At 46.8% G+C, this 27,018-nt stretch overlaps 1 protein-coding gene across 2 annotated transcripts; it reads left to right on the forward strand.

The window, feature by feature from the left end:
• The first annotated feature begins 262 nt into the window (after positions 1-262).
• Positions 263-15,365, forward strand: LOC135822681 (ras-like protein RAS2). Of its 2 annotated transcripts, none has more exons than XM_065335498.1 (7): positions 263-570; positions 2,915-3,350; positions 4,263-4,319; positions 5,084-5,157; positions 7,981-8,151; positions 14,035-14,160; positions 14,531-15,365. In XM_065335498.1, exons 2-7 carry the CDS (start codon positions 3,275-3,277, stop codon positions 14,630-14,632), a joined length of 606 nt encoding a protein of 201 aa, XP_065191570.1. In that variant the 5' UTR covers positions 263-570; positions 2,915-3,274; the 3' UTR covers positions 14,633-15,365. The 2 variants fall into 2 exon arrangements, with proteins under 2 accessions (XP_065191570.1, XP_065191571.1); XM_065335499.1 differs by lacking the exon at positions 263-570 and adding an exon at positions 928-1,428.
• Positions 15,366-27,018: the final 11,653 nt, after the last annotated feature.

A 27,018-nucleotide genomic window follows, 5' to 3' on the forward strand; every position in this document is an offset into this window, starting at 1 on the left:
CAGGCGAAAAGATGCACAAGTATTCACCATGTTCACAGACAGTACGAGTACTCAGTAGTAACGCAACGCCGCACGCGCAAGTAGCACACATACACATGCATAGGCATTATGCATGTGCACATGTATAGTCATCCTGATCATCTGGCGCGGCCGCATGGCGTAGTGGTGATTATGCATTGTGTGGATTTTTGACACACTCAGTGACAGTACAATGCCATGTTTGTACAGCTTTATGTGCATATGTGACAGATATACAGTCATGAGTCAGTTGTAGGCCAAAATCTAGGATTCGGCCTTTCTTGTGTCGTAGAATCAGCTCGGAGCTAGCGTTGGTGTCTTGTTGTCAGTTTTCATTTCCTTCCCTCCTGCTTCTAGTCTCAGGCGGTGTTAGTACTTACAGCTGCAATTTTGTTACTCTTTGTGCTCGTAACAATTGTGTATTCATTGCCAGTCAGTCGTCCTTTCAAACGTGATCGACCGTTTCGTGGATGTACTTCGTGCAACATTAGTAGTAGTCAGCCAGCTCAGCCGAATCAACGCTATCTCTATCTCTCCGTGTCTGAGGTCGAGGTGAGTGCTTAGCCAAGCGCTGGCGTTGCTGTTTCCTATGCAGCCATATCAGTGAGACCAGATGGAGGCAGCAGGAGCGCAATGTGCTCTAAATCTTCGTGTAAAGCCCATGTGTGTTTTCCGCCCGACTATTATTTCCACGTACGCGAAAAATAGACGGGTGTTGGGCCCGGGTAGCGTCGCCGAGTAATATTGTGACAGGTGCATTTCACTTGCTTGTTGTTCTCCGTGTTCGTGCTGCCAACGGCAGCATGGAACGCAGGATCGCAGGCCAGGGCCATGGCTGCCAATGCCGACTAACAGCATTAGCAAGCAGGCTCCTGCAGCCAAGCGCGAGCGACAAATTGCTCTGGAAAGGCTTTCCAAGCGATTTCAGCATGTATCAGTTTAGCTTTACAACAGGCTGCCATTACATGAAGCTAGTGGAACATTGAATGGATCTTCACGCACATGTGTTTTAGACAGAGAAACTAGCGGAACGTGGTGTTCAGGATTCCAGTTTGCGAACGGCCGACTTGAGCCCCATTTTTGCTGCTGTTATGTCGTCACAGACAGACAGCCACTTTGTTCTGTTCTCGTATCGAACGATGACTGACTATCTATCTCACCTCATCCACAAGTCGTGGCATTCAAGTGCTGAGTGCGTACGATGTGGTGAAAATACCGATTGTGAGGACGGATTGTGGTATCGCTGGAATCGCCTGACTAAACATACAAATTGATACAAATTGATGTACGCAATAGGCAACACCTTAGTCTCTCTCCAGTATCGCTGATGGCTGTTGGTTGGTGTTTCTGGGATCGTAATGGCTGTGTTACTGAGATAAGTGAGAAGCAGCTGCATACTCCTAGTATCTGGTAAGCAAAGTGACGGTGGACAATTGCTATAAAAGTCAATGTGCATGCCTGCCAAGACTATGCTTTTTACCAGGTTGATTGATCAGGTGCAAAACCACTCTCAGCTTGGAAATAGTCGGTGTTCAGAATATCGGAAATATAACGATAAAGACTAGCCAACAAATTTGTACAGTCGTGGCCAAAGAAATCCAACCCACGTGCCGAAAGCAGCGCCAAGGCTCATGTGGCACTGCACCCCTCGTTGTTGTACTGTGCATGCTGTAATGGAAATGGAAACGCGACACTACTTTAGACTGGTGGCTCAGACTTCTTTGCCCAGGATTGTTGTACCATGGCCACGTAACTTGTTCGTATCCGGGGTGAGGAGGGACGGGATGGCATTTTGATATTTTCTATGCACAATGCATAATACAACTTCGGCGATGCGATGGGTATCGGGCAGTGTGGTGTTTTGGAACGCGTGAATTGTCTCTTGTGAAAAGTGCAATGTGCATCGCGATGCGGCCTGCGATGTGCATCGCGAGAACCAGTGATGCAACACTATGCAAACAAAACTGTCGATTGCATCGTATGGTTTCATCACGTCACAGAACTGATAATTATTTCATTGCGCTTGGCTGTAAATGTTGAACGCACTCATTTTTGGTGCTGTGAGATTTTAGTACACTTGGGCCATTTCTTTTCTTTTCTGGGGTGACCAGTATTTATTTTTTGGTACCAACTTGTAATTCTGATGGAGTAGGATGGAATAGATAATATCTAGATATCTAGATGATAACGTGAAGTAGCATGGAAACACCGCAAAGATACTGTGATTCCAATGTCAGTACAGACGACTGCGCAATGGTGTATGCTGATGGGGGTCGTTGAGGAGACGCCAGGGTGGCTGTACTTTGAGGTATGAAAGAGGACGTGATATCCAATGGCAAATACTTGTGTATTCCAGACTGGCCGTACCAGCATGGGTCTGTCATTGTTGCAAGCGAGTACTATGCTAGTGTGCATTGGAATAACACGTCAACGTTCCTTAAAATTCCTTTTTTTAAATCCTGCATCTGCCACCTTGGTACCTCAGGCATGGTGGTGGCGTGGCGAAAGCGAAAACTTCCTAAGCGGATAGTGATTCTCAACACAATTGTACAGCAGGTGGTGATGCGAACAATGTCATGTGAACTGTAATTTACTTTTTATATTGTATTGCTACGTCGCCAGTCAGATCTCTCATAGAATGTTTCACTATATTTGTCGGCACGCTGTATTGGCGGTTGACATAGTATAATTCACCGCATGTCCACATGATGGCGTCTCGCCGAAATATTATGGCTATACAAGCGCATACTAGTAGTGCGCACCGAACCTCAAAAAATCTGTACAGGCTGTAGTCGATCTCACGTCATAAGGCAACACTGCCTGTTTGTTCTTCAACATTAAATAATCCAATTCTAATCCCAATCTATACATGTGTGTCGGCTCGTGTTCCCTCCAGGTTTACACCGGTGAAGCAACCAGCTGCGGTGGTCGTGTGTGGGCTTGTCGCGACAGCCCATTCAGTTCACACGTATACACCAGCCAGCTATAGGCGGACCACGGGTGACGATCTCCGCGTTCTACAATCATACGCGGTGAAATCCAACTTATCAACACGCTAACACTTCCTGTTGGGCAGGCCAGCGCCTTCTACAGGCTCTTGTCTGTGTCCATGCAGTGTACCACAACAACAGCAACAGCAGCAGCCACAAGCAGCTCCTAGCCAGCGTTCCTACTGTTCAGCAACCACACGCCCTTCTCAGCTATCTCGTGACGGTTCTAGGAACTCGACATCGTCGAGGCCACGTCACCGTGTGCCATGAGCAAGAAGGGGAAGCAGGCGAAATCGCCGATCAAGCTGGTGGTTCTCGGCGAAGGCGGCGTGGGCAAATCAGGTACCGTATTTTACCGGTTATAAGTCGACCCCGGTTATAGGTCGACCCCCCGTATCCGGAGGTCTTAATTATGTTTTTAAAGTGTTTGCCCAACGAAGCACTGCTAACCGCTCCCTTCTACTAACACATGAACAAATCACATAAACACTCCTCATTGGATTCTGAAACATCCCAATCCTTGAAAAAGGCAAATAAACTTGGCAAAAATGCATACACATGGTGCACTCGTGTATTCAGTGCAGGTCATTTTTGGAAGATACCGATAATTCCCGGTTATAACTATATAAGTCGAATCCCGGTTGTAAGTCGACCCCCACCTTTTCTCCTGCTATTTTCAGTCGTAAAAGGTCGACTTATAACCGGAAAAATACGGTAGGCGGCCTGGCGCGTGGCCTAAGACAATATTGCCTGTAGCGTGGCTGGAATACTACCCTCACTACTAGCTGGATCATTAGTGTCGTGTACAGCAACAGGTGCAACCCGCTGCATTATTTAACAGTGTAGTAGGCAGACGCTCTTCTGAATACAGGCAGGATTTAATGGGGAGCAGCATTCATATGTTGACATCAGAATCTGACCTGTTCACCAAGGACATGCAGCTGATTGCCAGCTGCCGGTGCACATTTAGTACGGTACTGAAACGTTGGGCACACGAATCAAAGTAGCTTTTCAACCTTATGCGAAACCTTTTACGCTATCCATCCTGGAATAGAAAGTTTCAATTTGTTTTCAAGGTTTCACAGAAGAGTTGAACAGAAATGAAGAAGACATCTTCGTTACTATACAAGTGTCTTGCTGCAGTTTCACCCTGTTGTTGTTGTCGTTGTCGTTGTCGTTGGCGTTGTTGTTGTTGTCGCCGTTGTCACTGCCGTGCATGTGCGTATCTCCCTCTCACTGTCCCTCACTTTCCAGCCCTAACCATTCAGTTTGTGAGTCATGAATTTTCAGCAGATTACGATCCTACAATCGGTAAGCTAACAATTACTTCAGTACAATGGTGCTGTTGACCTGTGTTAGTTGAATGGCTATTATGTTTTGAAGTGGCAGAGAGTTTTATATTCATCATTTTGTTTGCTGTTATCGGCTCCTTGTCTCCTGAACAAATAGCCTGGAAAGTGGTGCTGAGCACACAAACACACACACACACATACACACATACACACACACATACACACACACACACACACATACACATACACACACAATACGATACAATAATGCCCATCCACAAATGATGGCAGGTCCTGAAAGGACCGACAGTGTTTCAGTCACGGGGAACAGAACTTCGAGTGGCGACGGCAAAAATCTCGGCCACAGTGACACCTGAAATCGCGAGTCACAGGACTAGGCAGCACACACCCAAGCACACGCTTTGCAGCCAAAATACATTGTAATGTCAGGTGTGCTTTGTGTGTGTGAGAGGCCGGACGTGTGTTCGCCGACACGTTTCCCCTAGAAATTTGTTTCATTTCAAAAGCGAATAGGAACCGTTCTATCTTTGTGAAGTCCACTGAGACGACTTGCCGGAATAACGGGCTTTCAAGGCGGAACACTAGTGTACACCGGCTCCTGTTCCAGGGTACTAGTCATGGAGAAACCCGGCAACAAAACATTACACCGTGGCCGTCATGACTCTCGCCGGATAGTAGTACTGCTCTTCTCCTCATACTCTGGCTGGTCTCACCTGCACATGGCTCCGTCTTGGTTGTTGTGTGCGTTTGTTTGCACTACAGAGGATGCGTACAAAGTGACTTCTGACGTTGATAATGAAGCAGTGGATTTGGATATCCTGGATACTGCCGGTCAGGTAAAGTGATACAATACATGTACTGTTGATGCTGGTTTATTGCCAGGGATGTACAGTAAAATCTGTAACTAAAGACCACCGTGACTAGCGACCAGCCTGGTACTACAGACCACTTCGCCAGGCACGGACGGTCTCACATTCATATATGGTTGTGTGGTGCAAACCTCTAACTAAGGACCACCTGCCACTAAAGACCGCTTTCTCTGGTCCCAAGGCCGGGGGTGGTCGTTAGTCACAGGTTTTACTATATACGATTGCGCTTCAGGGGTGGATACCTTTTTTTCCGGCTATAAGTTGACCCCGATCACTTGGGGCCTCAATTTACCAGTTCAGTATTGATATGATCAATAGCGGTTGTGCCGGGGGGTTGCGCAGTCCTAAACTGGCGAACACCGGGCTGAGAAATAGTGCCAGGGCAAGCTTGAGTGAAGCGACTGGATCTCTGGTCGGTCGAGTTGCTCCCTGTACATCGGCACGTCGTCCCTACATCCCCTGTGTCTTGTTGTGTGTTTGTCTCCATATGTCTCTTTGTAGAGCTGTGTTCCCAATAAAAAATAAAAAAAATAAAAAAATCTCATTGAGCATCACTCTAGTTAGTAGACGTGTAAGTTAGCCTACGCTTTCATGTGCCGGGGGACTAGCTCACATGGTAGAGCGCTCGCTTAGCATGTGAGAGGTACCGGGATCGATACCCGGGTTCTCCAAGAAGTTCTTTTTTCTTCTTTTTTTTGTGACGCCAGCTCAGAAGTGTTCCTTGGTCAGAATTCTAGAAAGGGGAAATCTCTTGTTTTGCAATCACCAAAAAGCAGCAGTTGTCTGCACACAGGAACTGTTTCGATAGAAAAGCAAAAGATGAATGAACTGAGTTTGCAACTTTATCCACCTGTTACGTCCCCATTTTCCGATTCGGTTTTCTTCTTAATAGTACTCTGTTGAGCTACCAAAGTAAAATAAAATAGAGTGAATAGACAATTTTGATTATTATGCAACTTTTTAGCTTCAAAAGCATAATCAATAGGCCAAGCTGGATCGGCATACCATGAACTTCATTTCATAGCGAAAAGAAGAAAAATGTGAGTACAATCATCGACAGACATGGAGCGACAATGATCAGATTCGAACGTTTTCTATAACGTTTCTTGCTCGATGTTCAAGTCTGTTCACCGTAAAAGTCCGTAAATAAGTGCGCACTCAGGCTAGACCAAAAAATAGAGATTCCCGGGCCATCCCGCACCAAAATCGAGCCAAAGTCTTCTTCTTTTTTAACAGTTCATATCCATGTACAGTACTGATCGTGTGAGTAGATCTGCCATGGAGTCACACAAACCCGGGCTTGCACGACTCCCTGATGTACGACTCAGGGCTGTCATTGGCCGAAATACAAAAACTTTGTACGGGTAAACCGCGTACCTGTTGTCTGTAAAAATTAAAAATTAAATTACCGGATAATACTGTAAGAAGAGGGTTCAGCATGCGCCGTGCGTACATACAAAGGAAAGAATATTTTTTTTAACGGCTGACTCGCGCTGTACGTAGTGGCCATCACATAGTCAGCTGATAGCTACAATGTAGCTTGTCTTCTTGCGCTTTGCAGCCACTGAGCTTGTTGTGAGCTGGCAGCGCTGATCGTCAGGTACTGGGCCACTAGAATCCTGAGGCGGTCGACATCCTTGTTCGTATTTCGCAGAATGTGGCGCAACATGTTGAACTTGTGGTGGATGGACTCGCCACCTTGCTCTCCAAGAGCACCAAGAGCAATGCCAAACCTCTCCATGCAGGGGACAAGATGACACTCGAGAAGGTGCAACTTAGGAGTTACAGGGCGTTTGTGGCGTGCTGAAACCTCAGACCGGACATTCGCCATGAAGGAGTTGATCTTCTCCCGCAAGCTGGAAGTGGCAGTGTCGTCTGCTGTGCTAGTCAAAGAGAAGATAGCTCTGCAGGTGGCGTGCGCAGCAAAAAGCGACAAGTACCTCTGAGAATACTCTGCGGCAGCTTGGATCAGTTGATGCAGAGACTGTGTCGGAGCAAAGTAGGCACCATCAGGATTGACAACAGGGGCGACTACATTGACCGGAGCAGATACAATTTCCTGAGTTACTGACGGTTGTAGTGCTTTGTTGATGTGGTTTCCGACAAACTTACCAGATTGATGGGCCTGCCGATCGATCCTGTGCTTCACCAAAACTGGTTCAAGGGATGAAGCGCAAGGACCATTCTTGACCTTAGCACTCACAAGCTGCTCCTCTAAATGAGCGATGCGGCCGCTGAACTCATTCAATTGCTTCTGTTGTGTTGCCCAGTGTTGCTGTACTGAGCAGCAGACCCTCCATGTTGTGCTTCTGCCGCATGTTCTACTTGCACCGCTTGTGCTGCACTCAGCAATGCCTATTGCAGTTGGGTCTGTGCAACACATAGCTGCTGTTCTTGCTGTGCCTTCTCTGATAGCAGTGCCCATAGCTGCTGCTGTTTCTCGGCTACTTTCTTTAATGTTCTGCCGGATGATTCCGTGTTGATCAATCTTGCCAGCATGTGGTCAATGGCTTCTGCATCTCTGATCAATGCCTCAAAGAGCAGAGGTAAAATACCAAGATGAAAGTGCAAATTGGGAATGCACACATCATGTATGTGTATCGGGAGGATTTGTGGTCTAATGACATTGTGGAAAATCTTGGCATTTGGATCCAGATGCCACAAACTGACCATGGTCTTTACTCACAAAGTGCATTGCTCGAGTTGCATGTTGTGGTCACTCAGGAGTGTTAAAGTTAAAAGCGATCTAAAAAGCTTGCTGCTCTTTTTGCTTTCATGCCGTATTCCCAGGAGGTGTTCAGTGCCGTTCGCGATGAGTACATGCGCGATGGCGAAGGCTTCGTCTTGGTCTTCTCCCTGACGCACAGGGGCTCGTTCCACGCGATCAGAGACTTCTACGAGCGCATCAGACTGGCCAAGGACAGTGACGAGGAGCTGCCTGTTGTGCTTGCTGCTAACAAGGTATGGTGAAACCTGTTATAAGAGACCACCCTCCTTTAGAGACCACCTGGCTTTAAAGACCACCTGCCTTTAGAGGCCAACCTCCCTTTAGAGACCACCTGCCTTTAAACACTGACTCCAGGCCCAAGGTTATGCTTCACCTTACATTCTCATCTGTGTAAAAGGAACGCCTTTCTTCTCTCAGAACCGACCTGTGTTTGTGCAGAATTGGGTTCAGGGAAACTTCAGTATACTTTAAAAGCATGTTGTACAGTCAGACCTCGCTTAACCGCACACATCCGTTTTCCACAAAAATATCCGGATAGGCGAGGGAACCGGATAATCGAACACACATACTGGATGTAAGCATGGCATATGCTGTACATTTGTAACCAACTATTTTCTTCCGGATGGCGAGGGATCCGGATAAACGAGGACCGGATAAGCGAGGTCTGACTGTATAACGAATTAAACGAAGTGCTAAATCTAAGGAGGAGAAATCTGTCGTTATTATAAATATAAATATAGAAAACGTTCTAAAACAGAAATCGATGCTGTATTTTTGTAACATGGAAAAATGTGGGCACAAGTTTTGCGATCCTTGGCTCACCATCTGAGTTCTTGATACTGTACCACCGGCCAGCGTTGCCTGGCCGAATGTGGCAAGCGGGTGAAGCAAGTACATGAACAGCACACGTGCTCAGCACGTGGTGGTGGCCAGACCGCTGAAGTCCTGGTGAGGGAGGTTCTTCATCGTTGGAAGGAGAAGGAGGGACGTCTGTTACGCCTTCGGGAGGCTGGTCAGGGTTGTCCATCACCTGGTGGCGGATATCGGATGAAGCGGCTCAAAAAATTCATAAACTTACGAACAAAAGTGCGATGCGCTCTTCACTGCAGATCAGATGCAGAGTGCAGTCAGTGCAGATCTTTTGTATCCTTTTGTTGCAGATGTTTCTATTTGCAGAGAACGGTTCACGTGGTCCGCAGCGCTTGTGCGGCTGCTAGTGCTACCTATGGCCTAGGCTAGGTGGCTACATGATTCGCACGCTTCGCGTGCTCAGTCAGTCAGTGCTTCTTAATTCTGCGCACGGCTGCTACTGCTACTCGTACTGTTCGCACGCTTCGCGTGCTCAGGGCAGCGCTGCTCCGCAGCGCTTCAGCGTGACACAAACACACACGTCACAGGTGCCTCTTCTTTATAAGGAGCGTGACACACACACACACACACACACACACAGACACACGTCACAGGTGCCTCTTCTTTATAAGTAAAGATATAGAAAACGTTCTAAAACAGAAATCGATGCTGTATTTTTGTAACATGGAAAAATGTGGGCACAAGTTTTGCGATCCTTGGCTCACCATCTGAGTTCTTGATACTGTGATTTCACAAATGTTCGGTACTTTTATTTTCGGTACTTTCGGTGCATCTATTTCATACCTAAAATTTCAATAACCGAACAAACACTAACACACGTAATTGTGACATAATCCGAAATTTCTGTTCACCTAGCCTGGCCTTTTGGCTCTTATACCGAAAAAATTTGAGCTCCTAAAATTTCTAAAATTAGAGTCCTTATACTATTTCTAGTGAACGTTGAGGGTGGGTGAGAATCGTTACCTCCGTTGCCACGGAAATCTGATAACGGAGCTTCCAGATCCACACTCTCAAGGAAAGTGCCTTAAAATCAGCACTGCAACATGCTGCCTTGTCACCATGCTCTTCAAAAGCCTTGGTTGTTGGAGGAAGGACACGCACGGACTAGCGATGCACCGACTTAATACTCACATCAGTAGCCTGCACTACTCTTCCAACCAGATTTCTTCGCTTGCGGGCACTGCCGCACCATGTGGCCAACTCTGCCACAGTTGAAACACGCCTGCTCCTCCGTGGTGGCAGCCGCCACAACAACATCGCCACGTACTCGAGTCAAGTAGTCCGAGGTCGCAGCCTTCAAAGCCCGCCATAGCACTCAGCCGCTGCAAATCGGCAACGTAGGCGTCGGGAGACTCGTCCACACGCATCGTCCGTGAGGTGAATTTGGCGTATGCCTGTGCCTTCGTCAGAGTGAACGACTGTTCCATTTTTTGCGCAGACTTTGTCTTTCTGATCGCTTGTCGGCATCAGCGAAAATTCAAGGAACGCATCATCTGTCAGGAACAACGGGAAATTCTTCATCTCCTTGTTGTCGGTGTCCCAACCTTGGATGTTAGCGAGCACCGGAAACTTGTCCCAAAGTCGCCCGAAATCGTCTCCGTTCCCACGGAGCGGCTGGAGAAAGTTGTCAAACTTTAGCGACATCTCGCTGGCGTGGCAGGGTTCGCACTCGTCAATGCAACACACACGTCCTGGGTTTCGGCACCAGTTGTGGAACCCACGTTCGACCACCCAGCACTAACGCAACACTTCGGATTAGGGAACAAGTTATATTATGTGAGTTGGGAGAGACATAGAACCAGACTGAACTACACTGAACTAAAGATCAACTGAACTAATGAAAGACGGACGTGCAATATAAGAAAGAAGTCCAGCTACAGCGTTAGCTGACAAACTAAGAAACTGAAAGGCAGCAAAGACAATGGAAGGTACGCATCACTAGCCCCATTGTTGTTGCAACATGAATGCGGATCCTACCTATCATGTAGCAGTAAAGCTAAACCGAGCCAAACCATTCGTGCGACACGGTTGGTCAATCAGACCGCGGACCAGTCGTGCCCTGCCGGTGACATGATACATACAGCGCAGCTAAGCAAGGTCACCGCGACCAGACTGCAGCGGTGAGCTACAAGTGCACTATAGATGCATGGCTAGACACACACATGACAAAGTGTAGCGCAGCAGGCCACGGATTGCAGCGCACACCGCACGCTCGTCTAGACATGTCTACATCTTTCCTTCTGTTCTCTTTGATTTCAAATTTCGTTTTTCATCATCCTCCCGATGTTTCGGGGTAAACAAGTTAGTTGTTTACGATAGGATTATATTCTCACTTGGCCATTGTGACAAATCATAAGAACGCCAACATCTAAAGGATGCTGCATGAAAGTAGGCAGCTGCGAGATGCGTATCTCGCGCATGCTCTTGCACGGCTACGTAATGCATTACATCATAATACAACATCCCCTTCGTCATAAGGAGTTTAACAACCTACATCACATACCGTACGTACACGACGGCGTGTTCACAATATAGAACATAACATCCAACAATAGCTCTATGTACACTGTAACAATCATGAATGGCACACGACGACGTGCTAACAATACAGAGACATAGTATCCAACAATAGCTCTATGTACAATATAACAATGGCACCTCAGCTAATGTGACATAAGCGAACAGGTCCATAAGGCCTCTCTTGCCCTACACATCCAGGATTGTCCTGGGTGCGACTGCGCGGCCAGACCGTGTTCGATACAGCTGGGTGGCAGGTTCAGCAGGCTGGCTGACGTCACACGGTGACGGCGGCTGAGACTGGCTAATGTCGCTCCACGGCGACGGCACGTCACTCAGCGGCTGAGGCCCGCCAATGTCGCTGTGCGTCGACGGCTGAGGGCCTGCGGGACTGGCATCCGGCGGGAAGTGGACCCGCCTCTCTCTGAGGTGGGTACGGTTGCGCCTCACTTCTCTCCCATGGTCAGGCTGCACCATGTATGACCGTGGCCCGTTGGCAGACTGGGGTACGATACCAGGTTCCCACAGGTGCGTGGTCGGGCTGCGGATGCCGACGTGCTGACCAGGAGCTAGGGGGCGGAGAGACTGCGCTCGCTGGTCATGGTGCACTTTCTGCTGGTCCTGCCGTTCCTCGAGCTTCTGTCGGATGGCCTCGTCCCGAGTGTCGCGCTGGTGTTTTCGAGGCAGGTTGTCCTGTACCTGACGACCGAACAGCATCTCGGCCGGCGACGGTAAGCCCTGGCACACTGGGGTGGCGTGAATGCACAGCAGTGCTAAGTGCGGGTCGGTCCCGCTCTCCCTTGCCTTCTCGAGAGCTCTCTTAGCGATCTTGACTTGCGATTCGATAAACCCGTTACTCTGCGGGTGATGTGGCGACGACATACTGTGGCGGAATCCATATTCGGCAGCGAACTCCGTGAACAGATGGCTGCTGTACTGCAGCCCGTTGTCCGACTTCAGCACGGCTGGGATGCCATGCTCACCGAAAATCTCATTGAGGTGCTGGATGATGGCCCTGCTGGTTGCTTGTCCGGCAGGCAGCTTCCGGGTGATGAAGTACTTGGAGTAGTAGTCGGCGGCAATGAGGTATTCTGACCCGCCGAGGCAGAACAGGTCCGTGCCGAAGGTGTGCCATGCCCTTGGCGGAATATCGGGCTGCACCAGCGGTTCCTTGGCTTGTTGACTCAAGTTCTGGTCCACGTATGTGGGCGTGGGTTCGAATCCCACTTCTGACACCATGTTTCGGGGTAAACAAGTTAGTTGTTTACGATAGGATTATATTCTCACGTGGCCATTGTGACAAATCATAAGGACGCCAACATCTAAAGGATGCTGCATGAAAGTAGGCAGCTGCGAGATGCGTTCAATCTGTTTTTGTTTCTCTTCTTCTCCCGGTTTCCTGATGCGTGAAGTAGGCGCGGATGCCGAGACCATTGGTCGGCGGAGCCTGCAGCACCCCATCACCACCGCTGCGTTGCATTTGCAGCCCCATTCAGTCAATGTCTTGTTAGTCTGTTGTTTTGTCATTTCCTGCTTCTTTCTTCTTTTACGAATTGGGTGCGTGGTTTCAAGTAAAAAATAAAATAAATAAAAAATGCGTATCTCGCGCATGCTCTTGCACGGCTACGTAATGCATTACATCATAATACAACACCCGACACCCCAAGTCTCTTGTCCTTCCACCAACTGGCAATTACTTTGCTAAATCCTTCCTTTTTCTTATCGCTGTTGCTTGGAGTAAACTTCCTGCTGATATACGTTCACTCGATAGTCCCACGCTATTTAATCGCCAGGTAAGGAAGCTTTATGAAGTTTACCGCTTCTCAGTTTCCGGCATACCTAGTTTCACGTGTTGAACAATATAGTCTAAATCCGCTGCTGCAGTTATTTTGTTTTAGTGCCTTTCCAGTGTTCTATTAGCACCCCTGGTTCTCAATCTATTGTTCTTCCTCTCCTTTGACTTCAAAAATCTCAGATTTTGAGTTTTTTGCACTCCATACATAAATTTATTCTCATTATTTATATAGTATTGGTTTGGTGAGACTCCCATGATAGGTATCCATTTACCTCTGGAGAATCCGTAAATAAACAAACAAACAAAGACATTGACGGTAGACTAGAGATGAAGGCTATCACCTGCAGCCAGTCAATGGATACTACATACGTAGTTGTAGAACACAGACATACAGGTGAGAATGCAGCACTTCGGATGGCATCAACGAACATGTGCTGCATACCGGTTCCATTTCACCGAATAGATCAGGCGGTTGGTGGAGCTGTGGCTTGAATCTCAAGCGCCAGGCAGCTCACCAGCTCCAATGGCTTTCTCGCCACCAAAGTGGACCTCCTCGGCACTTCTTGAACAGTGCATCTGCTCAGTCTGTGAGGCCAACAATCTAATACAAGCCACAAAAGAAAAAAACTCATGACAGAAAGCTTCTTTTGCTGAGTCTCCGGCAATGAAGAGTAAAAGCCGCACTACTTTAAACACCAGCATGGTAGTTCACCCATACAACAGTCAGTGTGGCTTATGCTAGGATGTACAAATTTACGGTGATAAACAGGGTAGATGTCTGTATTCCGTGACAAAAAAAGCTGGGTGCGGCTTATACTCTAGTATAGTGCGGCTTATACTTTGGAGAATACGGCGTACATGTACTTAAGTTGTTCATTGCAAGTTTACACTTTTTACACTTGATGTGTTCGTTTGTTTGACTGGTTCTGTGCAGAGCGACCTTGTCGATGAACGCCAAGTGACGGTCGAAGAAGTGACAAGCCTTGGCAAGGAGCTAAACTGCCCGTACCTGGAAACATCAGCGTTAAAACGTTCTAACGTTGACGAGGTCTTTCATGAGGTAAAGTCCCCTCTATTTGCTTGTTCAGCATGGGATTATTTGCACATGCCGCGCCAGTTTTGTGAAATGCATTTTTCTATCTTGTGCCATTGCTTGGACTTTGGATTAAACCTGATAAAGCAAAGGGATTTGCTCTTGAAGCTGCGGTGTATCCTGTTCTCATTTCAGTCAACTCCGATACCTACGTTCGTGTGACGCTGATGCCAAGTGTGTGCTAAAGAGATCATCTTGTTTTGTTTTAATTCGGATTGCGCATGCTGCGAAATGGTCTTGAATGCTTGGACCGCCTGCATGTACATGTATTATTGTCTTCAGTGTGTTTCGCCCGGTGCTCATGGTTTGGATACGTGCGATGTTTGTTTGTGTTTAGGCTGTGAGACTGGTGTGGGCGGATAAAAAACACTACCGTCTTCGGCATGGCGGTGAAAGAAGTGGCGACAACTGTTCTGGCCGATGTTGTATCATTCTTTGAGAACAGTCTTTCTCTCTAGGCGGCCATTGTACATACGACAGGAGTTCTGTACAGTTTGCTCGAGTTCATCTCTCTCTTTCATAATTGCCAGGTTGCCTCTGAGGACTTAGCTGGTACTGTGCCAATAGGTCCTTTACAGTCCCATGAATCCGGTCACGCATTGCAATCTTCACTCTGGACTATAGAAAATTTGCTCATCTCTCCCACTCTTGCTGTATCCGTAGCGCTCCCATTTTGCCCTTGATATTTAGGTTTTCAAGTTGAAACACTAGGTCGTGTACATGTAGGCCGTCGAAAGAAGCTATTATTCTCTATCTAGTTCCCGTAACTTACTCACGGTCTGGCTGATCGTAACGCAGTGTTTATGAGGATCTCAGTGTTTTTGTTTGTTGTCTTAGTCTGTAAGCTATTCTATTGCGGTTTCACCCGATACTGACTGATCTCTGCTTTAACCTGCATGTAGCTGTAGTGGCTGGAACGGCTGCACCACTGAATGATTCTCAATGCCTCTGTTTGTATCCAGTGATTTCTTCATCACAATTTTCTTCATTACTGAGCGTAGACAACTTACTTACACTTCTATTTGTTGGATTCAATCATAGTTGTTTTTTCCTCCCAACAAGATAATATTATTTTCATATGTGTGCCAAGTAGTACCTTCTGTCAGTTGTTTTGTTTCTAGGTAGAAAGGAATGTTGGTATTGTGCTCAGAAACTACATGTACTAGCTCTTACCTAAGGTGTGGTCACTGAGGTGCTTCGATGTGAGCAAGAAAAGGACTAGGATGAGTTTAGGGGGGTGGGGTGGGGGGTCAGGTACCTACCTACACGTACCTAGCATTTTCCAAGAAGGTACTTATGATGGTAGTGTGTTGGGGTACAACTCTCTACAGTAGTCGACATACCACATTACTATGTCACGGTTACAGTGAGAACAGCCTAATTAGACAGTGATTACGTCATGTAACTCATTTGTTGTTTTGGAACTATACTAGTAGTAGTACATTATTACTATACTAGAACGCTCATTGAATGCTACAAAGTACATGGCTGTCTCCGCTTCATAAAATTAATGTAGTTTCCGGGGAAAAAAGTTTTCCGTGTTCTGAAAAACGTATTTCCGGGGACCCCAAATTTTCACTGGCTCTACAGACTGTCTACACTCATGTCATGATGGTACGACGCATGGTGCTTGAATGTGAAGGGTCGGAACTAGTTCTTACTAATCTTAGGCTGGGCCGGCAATCACGGAAGTCAATGTCTAATACCTAGTGATGGCTAATGCCTGGCAGTGAAGATTTGGTATCGGCCATGGCATAATAATAATTATTGTGAATGGCCACACTCCAGTCATCTAATCTACACGTCCACACGTGATGGTCTTGTGCTTCAACACTTTTTTCTTTATTTCTTTGAATAAGCCTCTTAGGGGCCGTCCGTAAATATCGAACGTTGTTCACCAAACGAATTGTTTTAGTTTAGACCCAACCCCTCCCTCCTCCCCCTCAGAACGTAAAAAATTGTTGACGTATACATGCATATACAACAAAAGTCGCAAGTGTGCCACTGCTCCTGTGGCCATGTACATGTATCGAAGTTTTCTGAAACGAAATTGGTCAACCCCCTCCCACCCCATAACGAAATTATTTCGTTTTGTGAAAAAAGTTCGATGATTATGGACGACCCCTTATACGGCGGGCAATCACAGAACATGATAATCACTGGCCTGACGCAACAACTAAAGACAAAGCAAACTTGTTACTTCAACACTCAACAGTCAATACTTGAACAGACTGTAGGCTAGCACCGAGCACTGCCACTGAGCATTGAGCAACCAATACTCATTTATAATCATGTTCTCATATTTTCTAATATTAATTTTGTTCTGCTTTTCTTGTCATTCTTGCCTCTTGTGTTTGTTTGTTTTCCTCTAGTTTTCTTTTGTTTGCGGAGAAGGCGGAGAGCCGCGAAACAAAGAACTTTTTTTTAAATATTTTTCACGGAGAAGGCGGAGAGCCCGAAGAACGTGCCGGCCCTTGTAAGTAGTTGTATCATACTCATGTCATGATTGATGGAGCATTGAGCGACCACCTACATGTACATGTACATGTACTTGCACATGTACAATAATAATGTCAATATTATGTACATTACGTACATGACATTGTACTTTTAGACCCTGACGTTTACTTTTCATTCTTTCATCGACTTATTGCTCACAAATCGTGCGCAGCGTTCGTGTCAATTAAACAGGTGAGAACTTTATTCCGTCTTGAGAACTACTTGTGGTTGTTAAAGAAGTGGTAATGATCAATTATTGGACACCCGGCGCCGGCGGTGCACCACGCCATAATAATAAATAGAGGCAAACGCGATGGCATTCTGCCCATTGTTCCGGGCAGGCAGCTGGACTCCCCGAACACGTTTGATGACACAACGATAAGACGTGCAAATGAAATAAACCTTCTTTGGAGCATGGAGCATCCAGGCAGAGGTTACTTTGCTCGAGGCGATGATATCATCCTTTCTCTCTCTCTCTCCCTCACTCTCTGTCTGTCTGTCTGTCCATCCATCCGTCCGTCTGTATGTCTGTCTCTGTTTGTTGGCACCTAGCCAAAAGTTAGTAGTCGACACCCTTCGCTTTCTTTACTTCACACTGACCTTGAAAAGTGTATGAATGCGGCGGTTTACATAGCCAGTAGCCACAACATTCCGGTGTGAAGAAGTTAGAGATCTGTTTCTCGTGAACCTGCAGCCACTTACATGTACATGTACATGTACATGTATGCAGGTGACACCAGAGCTCAGTAGTAGCCCTTTCCCAAAGATGCCATAATTTTTCGCAACTTATGCTTTCGCAACCGTGCCAAAACAGGTGCTAGTTGCTGAAATCGCATCCATATTTTCAGGAAAAGCTCAAAACTTGCTAATATCGCAACGTAAAATAATTGGAGAGTTCCTGTGCAAAAACCATCAAAAACAGGAGCAGAAATACATGTAGCATGCAGAAGTGCAGCGACAGCGAACTCGTACACCCCTTCCTGCTGTGTATCCTACATCATTCCAATGCATGGGAAAGGGAATGCACATTATCGTAACTTCCGTTAATCTACTGTTTCTCTGAAATTAGTGGAGTATGCGGAGTATGCGCCATTGGTATGGATGGGAGCAGCTTCAAGGCATCTGCTCCTTCTCGATCGAGTGCAGAGACGCGCCCTCCACATTCTTGGCCCTGATGTCCTCCTCCAGAGTTTGGCAGTAAGGAGATTGGTCGCCGCCCTCAGCTATACGTATAAACTGATGTGTCTGGCAGGGCCACCGCAACTAACGTCGCTGGTCCCCCCACAGCTTCCTCCACGAACATGTCCTCGAACTCGGTCCGACCACTCGGTGCGCAACGAGTCTCAGCTACAGAACGTCCTCCCGGCTTCCTCTCCCGATTACGTGCGATGGTGCTTCCCCTACAGCATCATTGATGAGTGGAACAACTTGCCCCCAACTGTGCTGCAGTCTCCGCCATGCCTGACGTCCCTCCAGTCGTTCAAGGGCAAGGTGCATCAGCACCCACGACAAATCCGCTGGTATTGGGCTACAGACTCGCTGTAACACCCCATATATCCACAATCAACTCCCTCTCCCTCACTTATCTATTTACATGTGTTTCGTAATCCCGTCCATGGTGCGCTGGATAGCGCTAACGCCGAGACCCTAGGTCGGCGTTACTAGTCCCGCCTCACCGGCACAGGCTCCCTGAGAGCCCCTACTAGTACATTGTCCGTCTTTCTCCTGTGTTGTCTCGATCATTATTTTCTTTTGTCTTCTTCTTCTCCTCTCTTTGTTATGGTCTATCAGTTGGAGGTGCATTCTGTTAAAGGGGAAGTATACCCTAAAATCAAATTTTCACCAGTTGTAGTCTTCGGGGTGCTGAGTCGAATGGTCTTGGTCCGAGGAAGCTGAGACGCTCCCTTCCTACTTGAATCCCAATCGAACTCGCGCACTTCCACCGAAACTGGGTGACTGCGCCCTACTAGATGGGGATTTGTATGCAAAATGTCACTAAAAGCGCCATTTCGTTCTTATAAAAGCACGGATGACCGCGATTGGCCCATATGTTGTAGTCTTTTGGACGCTGAGTCGACTGGTTTTGGTCCGAAAAGGCTGCGATGCAGCGTTCCTCCTTTATTCCCAATCGAACATGGTTGAACAAGCGGTCACGTGCTCCTGCGTACACCAGTCAGCTGGTCACCGTGCCTGCAGGGTACAACTTACTAGCCTGTTTGACCTTTTTTGGGTGCAGTCCTGTCACTCGAGTTGAACTCGAGTTGAACCTTGGTGTGAAAGTTGTCGCCTGCTGGCGCAGTGACCAGGTGATTTGGGCACCCAGGAGCACGTGACCGCTTGTTCAGCCATGTTCGATTGGGAATAAAGGAGGAACGCTGCATCGCAGCCTTTTCGGACCAAAACCAGTCGACTCAGCGTCCAAAAGACTACAACATATGGGCCAATCGCGGTCATCAGTGCTTTTATAAGAACGAAATGGCGCTTTTAGTGACATTTTGCATACAAATCCCCATCTAGTAGGGCGCAGTCACCCAGTTTCGGTGGAAGTGCGCGAGTTCGATTGGGATTCAAGTAGGAAGGGAGCGTCGCAGCTTCCTCGGACCAAGACCATTCGACTCAGCACCCCGAAGACTACAACTGGTGAAAATTTGATTTTAGGGTATACTTCCCCTTTAAAAAAAGTCTGAAGCCGTGAAGGCAGGCGAGAAATGAGCGAAAATGCGTTTTTCCGACATGTAGTCCGTGACTTGACCTTTATACCCCATGCCATTGGGCCAAGGTTGCGGAAAAGTTGCGAAATAGTTCGCGAAAAAGAAGAAAGTTGCGAAAGTTGCGATTTCTTCCTAACAACGAAACAACGAAAAGTTGCGAAAAAAGCGGCGAGCATCTTTGGGAAAGGGCTAACCACCATGCCTGATTGTACCAGGGTGGCAGATCCAGAGCAAGGGCGAGGCGGTAAGTCTCACGACCAATGCCTGATAAGGGGTCGTTTAGCTGTACCAGTATAACGTGCATACATGAACCATTTCTCAGTTAGCGACATGTGGCAATGCCAATGCCAATGCCAATGGTTTCTTATCTACTAGTACCCAGTAGTAGAACACATCCCATGTAACAGGCTAGTAACATCTCAAGCCACAAAACCAGGTACAGTGTAGAAGGCCCAACAGACACACAAAAATGCAATGTACTTCACGCTTGTACATATACAGTGCACCAGGTCCGTGGTACACGTACATGTACACGCGGACTGGCATTTCTGTTTTTCATGAATATGAAGTCCCGGGTATGCCTACCACTAGTGCACTGTATGGCTACCACTGCAACCCACAGAAGTCACTCCTCCTGGTCAAGCCCTCCAAGTACGAGTCGTACGCAGCTGCTGTCGAGACCTTCGAAGAGACCGGTGTACAGGTCACATGTGATGGGTGCCGCCACCTAACCTTGGTGCACCACGCAGGCTTTGGGCACGGACGAGTTTGTGGAACAATTCGTCCAATCCAAGGTCGTCACCTGGTGTGAGGAAGTTGCGCAGCTCACGACCATCGCTGCATCGCAACCACAAGCCGCCTACTCCGCATTCACGCAGGGCCTGCAAAACAAGTGATCCTTCCTCTGCCGGACCTCCTCCGTCCCGCCGTCCCTTCTTGAACCGCTGGAACACGCAATCAGCGATCGGCTCATCCCGGCCATCACGGGTCAAGCTCCACCTGGGACAACTGTTCGCTGCCTACTCTCTCTGCCTTGCCGGAATGTGGGACTGGGTATGGCAAACCCCTGTTCAATGGCTGTGCAGTAGTCAGTACACCTCGTCAAGGATCACGGCTAGCCTCGTGTCTCGCCTGCAGGATAGGCATGGGCGGGTAATGCTAGCATTATGGCTGGCATTATAGTCCCTTTTTCCAGGTGGCATAATTCTGGCATTATAGCACCATTTCGCACGCAAAATTGGCATTACAAGCATAATTGCCGGTCGACAACGGTGTCATGCATGAAGCTGGCTAGGTCCAGTTCCGAAACTCGTGTCCGGAGACTTGACAGCCTTCTTTAATCGACTTTTCCAACTTTCAAACTGGCATTATGGAGTAGTGTGAGCATTATAAGTGGCATTATATCCTCATATTATGAGCATTGGCTTTAGCATTATCGCAGCAAATAACTACTTGTAGCATTACCCGCCCATGCCTACTGCTGGAGCAGGAGTCGTCTCTCGGCGACTCTCTGACTCAGCTACAGCAGGCCGCTCATGGCCATGATCACTGAACGCGGCATTCTTGAAACTTGACAAAATAGTAATAGTACAGACGGTGCATTTTATCACGGATTCCGCAGCCGTTGAGTGCCTGGAGGCACAATAAGTCAATAACTTACTTAGAGTAAGAGGACCCGCCCGTGAATCCAAATGTGGACAAATCAAAAAAATCAATCATGCTGTCGTCCAGTTGGAAAGTACTAAACTGTCTTGCCTTTGATGGTTCTGGGCTGCAGACTGTCGAACTAAGTACTGTGGTCGCTTATTATGCCAATATGGGGCGGTGGTTCGCCGTTCAGTCGGCCATGCATTGTTGTCATTCACAAGCGATCAGCATGCTCATCACTACAATGCCATTGTGTAGGCATACTCATTACATGTGCCATGTTCTTGAGAATGATCGCTGATATGACCACAGTACAATCATACAGTAACATGATTGTAGACCAGTTGTACACGTATGAAAAGATCACAATCCGCAGAATGTGAGAAGAAGAACACAACGTCACAAGTAGTTACACAACCCATACCATGGGCATTGGTATGTACATGTAGCATGTAGCACATGAGCATGATATTTCCATTTTGAAGTACATGACTGTACACATTTCTAAATGGCAATGCAGAAGTGCTGCACCCTGTCCCTGGTACCAGAGAATTGCTGCTGAAACTACATGTTTTGTATATTGCACTACTACAAAGAGTAAATGAGCTCCCTCGAAGCTCCGTTGACTGAGCATACATGTACATGTACATGTAATCTCTTTTTTTTTCGGGGTAACGGCCTCCTTTACGAGCAAGATAACGTCATGTACATGTACATGTAGATGTGAAAAAATAGAGATACCATGAGAAGTAAAATAGAATATTGTTCCAGTACAATAAATTATAATCTCTTCCTACATTTACACAAGAGAGAGTTTGGAAGCTTTGTCACAACTCCGAGTTTCACGTATTTCTACGATCATCAGGCAACCCTACATGGGCATTGAGCACTCTTCGGACATGTCGACAGTGAAGCACACCACTTGACTACGTCTTCCTACATTTACATACGAAGTACCAGACTGTACAGTGTACATGTACATGTGCAGGCAGATCAATTCATTTGCTACCATACCTGCTTATTTTGTGCATGCTCACTTGTAAGTACATGTAATACAGTCATGTAGTTACTAGTAGTAGTTGCAGTTCAGTGGTCTTGTGACTTCATCTAACCCTCTCCTTTCCTCATTCGCTGCCATGTTGTTTCCAATTATTTGTAAGGTCTAAAACATCCTTCGTTTGGCCTTGCAAATTCTAATAAAATCAATCAATAAATCCTGAGCTTTAGTCTAGAGTAGACAAATGGTTGGGGCCGGGGATGAATAGAGTGAACAGATTCATATACGGCTCTGTTGAAACCTAACCATTTCATGTTGTGGAAAAGCAACCCCATCACGACGTCAGGGCCGGCCAACGTTTTCAAGACCTAAGCAACATCTGCCTACACATCCAAATTTAACCTGATTCGATTCAGGTCACTTCCCTAGGCTACAGCGGAGTACAGCCTACAGGTACTTGGAGAGCAAAACGAACGGTCCAACGGTCCTCTCAAGAGTCATCAGCCGGCCTGGCACAAGAGAAAGAGCTGCTGCACGTGCTCAACAGTTACTGCACACGCCATATATAGCAGCATGCATTGCAAAGCCTGGCCGGACGCCCGATGGACAAATCCGTGTGGTCGGAAAAGCCGGTAACTGGAGGCCCAGGCCAAGAAAACAACAAGGGGTGTCAGTCACAAAGCTTAGGAAGTAAAGTAACTTACTTTTAATAATACTAGTAATACACACCGTATTATCTCTAATATAAGCACGGTCCTTTATTTTTTCAATGTACCTCCGCCCCGTGCTATTATGGAGACGTTCCTTTATTGGAGACTGTTCCATTATTATTTCAACCTCATTTCAGAGGCATGTTGCCATGCCAAATTCATATCAGACACACACATTTCAGGGTTTTTTTTCGCCGGTACAGATAATGAAATTACACAGTGTGCTTATAATGGAGACTGAGCACTTTATTTTTTGAATGCCGCCCCAAGGTGTTCTATTATTGGAGACGTGCTATTATTGGAGACTGTGCTTATATTAGAGATGATACGGTAGTTAGGGGCCCACCGTACGGAAGATTTACCACACGCCGAATAGCAATCCGTTATTTTGAGAAAAGTCACCGGTGCACTGGTGTTTGATTCCTGAATACAATCATGTACTAGTACATGTACTTGTTGTTTTTATAGTTGGAGTGAAATCTGAAGAGCGAAATGTCCAGTCCTACTACACTACTCTTTACCCATGCTAGGTACTAGTGCTACTGCTAGTGACTAGTGTCCCTAGCCAGGGTTCGTTCTTTGCCGTGCATGTGAGTCATGATGCACGGTGCATACAGTAGTCAGCAGCTGAGTTCGCAAATACGCATCAAAAGGAGGAGGCGACACAATAATTTAAAATGGCCGCAATGTGTCATTGTTCTTGATATATATGCAGCATATCTTCACTTGGCTTATAAAAACTGCACTTGAACAAGTTGAAGATGCAACAATGCAAATACATTACTTATAGTCTTATACAGTCATGTACTTAGTACTGACGTGAAATGTTAGTACGTGACAGTAGTGATGAAAGAAAGCACTGAGTCGTGAGGCTCGACTAGAGGTCCAATGAAGGGACACAGAGAGTTATTATTGTAAGGCCAGAAAACAGCGTTGCGCACTACTGCAGGCCTTCACAACAAACTACTATAGTATACCAGTTACTTCAAGGCAAAGTGTTCTCAGCCTGGTCTCCCGTGACGCTCGATCGCCCGCGGAGCGATGAATGCTCATGTGGCGCATAGGCAACTGATGAAGCCACGCGCAGAATGACAGCCGTGGGAATTCAATGCTGCATTGAAGAATGAAGTCTATCGCTCTCTCTCGCTGAGCCGGTCGGAATCACTTTGGGTACCATTCAGCCACACCACCCTGTGACTCTGAGTCACCCTGTTCTTACTCTCAGTGGGTCAGTGGAGCGAAGACAAGTATTTCAAGTCTGTGTTCATGGTGTTAGAAATGGCGGGCGGTGCACTTCTCTCCGTCCTTGCCTCCTGTCATGTAATAGCGTGCCTATGCGCTTTCATCACACCCATATCCTGACCTGACCTGACCTGGCCAGGCTGGGGACACTTTGAGCGAAACCGGCCCCAGTCAGGACCCAGATAAGATCGGCGAATATGGGTACGGGTCTTCTTCACCCACTTACACCATGCACACGCTGGCTTGAATCAGAGGTTGCAAACCGTGTTAGTAGAGGTTTAGTTATGAAGCTGTGTCTGCGACCGCATTGGTGGTGGCATTCACTATCACGGAAACAACTGTTACTTCTACATGTTCATGAAAATAATTTAATTTTCATGAACATGTAGCAGTAACTGTTGTTTCTGATTGTGGGAACATAGTGAAGGGAACATAGTGAAGGGATCGGAACATAGTGAAGGGAACAATAACACACATAGTGAAGCAGTCGTCAATGATGACTGCTTTACTATGTTCCCACAATCAGTGTGTTCATTCGATCAACGAAATGAGAAACGTCTTTCGTGCCGGTAGTGCTACTCAGTACTCACTTCAGGTCTCAAGAAACACTCTACACTCAGGAGCTATAGCCTATACTATAGCTACCGGAGAGGCTCTGCACTTGCACTCCGAACTGGAGTCTCGCACATGGTCTATCGATCATTCATCATGGAATGCGAGAATGGGACCATTCTACGACTAGTACCAGTACTACTAGTACCAGTAGTTCTAGCATGTACTAGTAATTGTTGTTTTCGTACAGCATGATATGATCATGAGTATCCGTGGTGGAGTTTGCTTTCCCAATGCATCGGCGCGATACTGAGAGTCTGTGCATGTATTGGCCATTGACATTGTGCAGGTCTCAACACCTGTTCACCATGAGTGCACGTGATTATGATCACAGTGACAGGCTCCCACCACAGGATCAGGGTAGTTGCATCTCCGATTCGTTTTCCTTTCACTTCGGCAGCAAGCCAACACAACAGGTCACCGTGTAAATCTACACACAAAAAGTCACTGCTACTAGTAGTAGTATGCCGCACGTGCAAGCCAAGACTTGCGCTTCGATCCGTCGCCGGGAGTGTGATGAAGAAGTAGCAGTTTGCAGGTCTTCGGCTGAGTCTGTTCGTGTCAATGAAAGCTGAGTAGCGTATCGGATAACAGCCGATACTTCCACTCTAGACTAAAGCACGCCTTCTCTCACCTCGCGCTCGCCTGCCATTTGCACGCGCGGAAGCTTCGATCGAAGGGCAGGGCGGCCAGTTATTCGTGTGCCAGTATCACTGGCGCCGTCGTAGCCAGCATGTATACATGTACCTGATGACTAATCTACTCTATCCTTGTCGACGCGACAGTCGAGTCAGTGCAGTGAGTTATCATGGTTATCATGGTTATTGCTATTATTATTGGCGCGGGAAGATATCACGCGACGATATCATCATTCTGTCACGTGCCGCAGGATAGGTTCGGTCCGACCTCTTTTTTATCTGAGTCTGCATGCATGTGCCCGTGGTCAGTGGTGGTGATGTGGCCTTTGTGGGTGTATCGCTACCATGGTTACATGACTGTATGTAGCTAGCTACTGCCGTACTGGCAAAGTGGCATTGGCAGTGCTGCCAACTGGTCACATGGTCACTGAGCGTGAGATGCTCAGTCTCAGTAGTCATGGTAGTACTACTACTAGTACTAGTAGTAGTAGTAAAGTACCTCACTGATCACAATGACGTCAATGTCTGTCCTCAGCTCAGGCTAGAACTCGGAGGTGTGCGTCGGACTATGCAGTACTACTAGTACTAGCATGCACTGGCACAGCCCACCTCCACGTGAAGAAGTCTGTATCAGTGACTGGGTACTCAGTATGTACCGGTACATAACATAAGTACTGTGTAACATAAAGACGTTCATACTGACAGTAACTTGTACAATGTACATGTACATGATTGTATCACACTGTACTCAGTATTTCCAGACTGTGTTACTGTTAGTTTACTGGACGAAAGAACATCGAACAACGTTACGTGCAACAGTCATATGCAGCAAGCGTGACCATGGCTACTGATCGGGACATTCAAAGGGAACTACAACTAGAGTACAGTACATGTAGTACACGTAGTACATGACCAAGCGACCATCTGAGTCACGTCACGATGCTTCGTACTAGAACATGAAATGATGAAGAAGACCAGTACAATGCTAGCAGTAGCAGCTGTTTAGAAGGAGCTCCTGCATGGCTGCAGTGAGACATTCAGTTTGCAGTGGGTGTTCCTCTCGCCACCCGCACGAAGATCGCTCTGAAAATAATTGTATGGTCTAATTGGTTATTGCACAAACGTTAAACTAGACAGAACCAAGGCCCGGGATTGATTGAAGATGGATGATGCAAGGGGTCCCTCAATCACCAGTTTTTATTTGTTCCATGATCCACTAGTAGGCACTACATCATGTGCACCTAGTACAAAGGTGTGACATTTGAAGGACGACGTGGAACCTTGTAAAGGCTTGAACATGTTCAGTACATGATTGTATCTCCTTTCAGCGAGATCAGCAGAGATGTACCTGTATTAGGCTGTAACGCAACTGTTACATTGTTACATACTGAAATTACCCCAATCCTTCTCTACAACTTACAAGTAATGTACATTGTACGGTATGTATTTATAAAGTATAAAGATTGCACATTATGTTATTAATAAGATAAATTGTGCACTCATAACAACAGCAAAAATGAAGAAAGTCAAGTTCCATAACGTTTTCTTGTGACTGTCATCAGTGGAACGCCGTCACATAAAAATGTAATAACTAAAACACACACTTATATACATGTAGCTAATATGGTTTCAGGTAGAAATACAGCAGCTAACCTTTCTCACATACACTATATTCACACATTGCAAAGGTGCAAACTTCGCTTTTTGTACTTGTTAGCTGCTGTATTTCTACCTGAAACCATATTAGCTACATGTATAAGTGTGTGTGT

Source organism: Sycon ciliatum, chromosome 8, assembly GCF_964019385.1.
Source record: "Sycon ciliatum chromosome 8, ocSycCili1.1, whole genome shotgun sequence".
NCBI classification, from domain to species: Eukaryota; Metazoa; Porifera; class Calcarea; order Leucosolenida; family Sycettidae; genus Sycon; species Sycon ciliatum.

Coding starts and splice junctions, on each gene's coding strand:
- LOC135822681 (XM_065335498.1), top strand. CDS start 3,275: ATGAGCAAGAAGGGGAAGCAGGCGAAATCGCCGATCAAGCTGGTGGTT. Junction 4,320..5,083: donor AGATTACGATCCTACAATCG/GTAAGCTAACAA, acceptor TTTGCACTACAG/AGGATGCGTACAAAGTGACT. Junction 14,161..14,530: donor TTGACGAGGTCTTTCATGAG/GTAAAGTCCCCT, acceptor GTTTGTGTTTAG/GCTGTGAGACTGGTGTGGGC.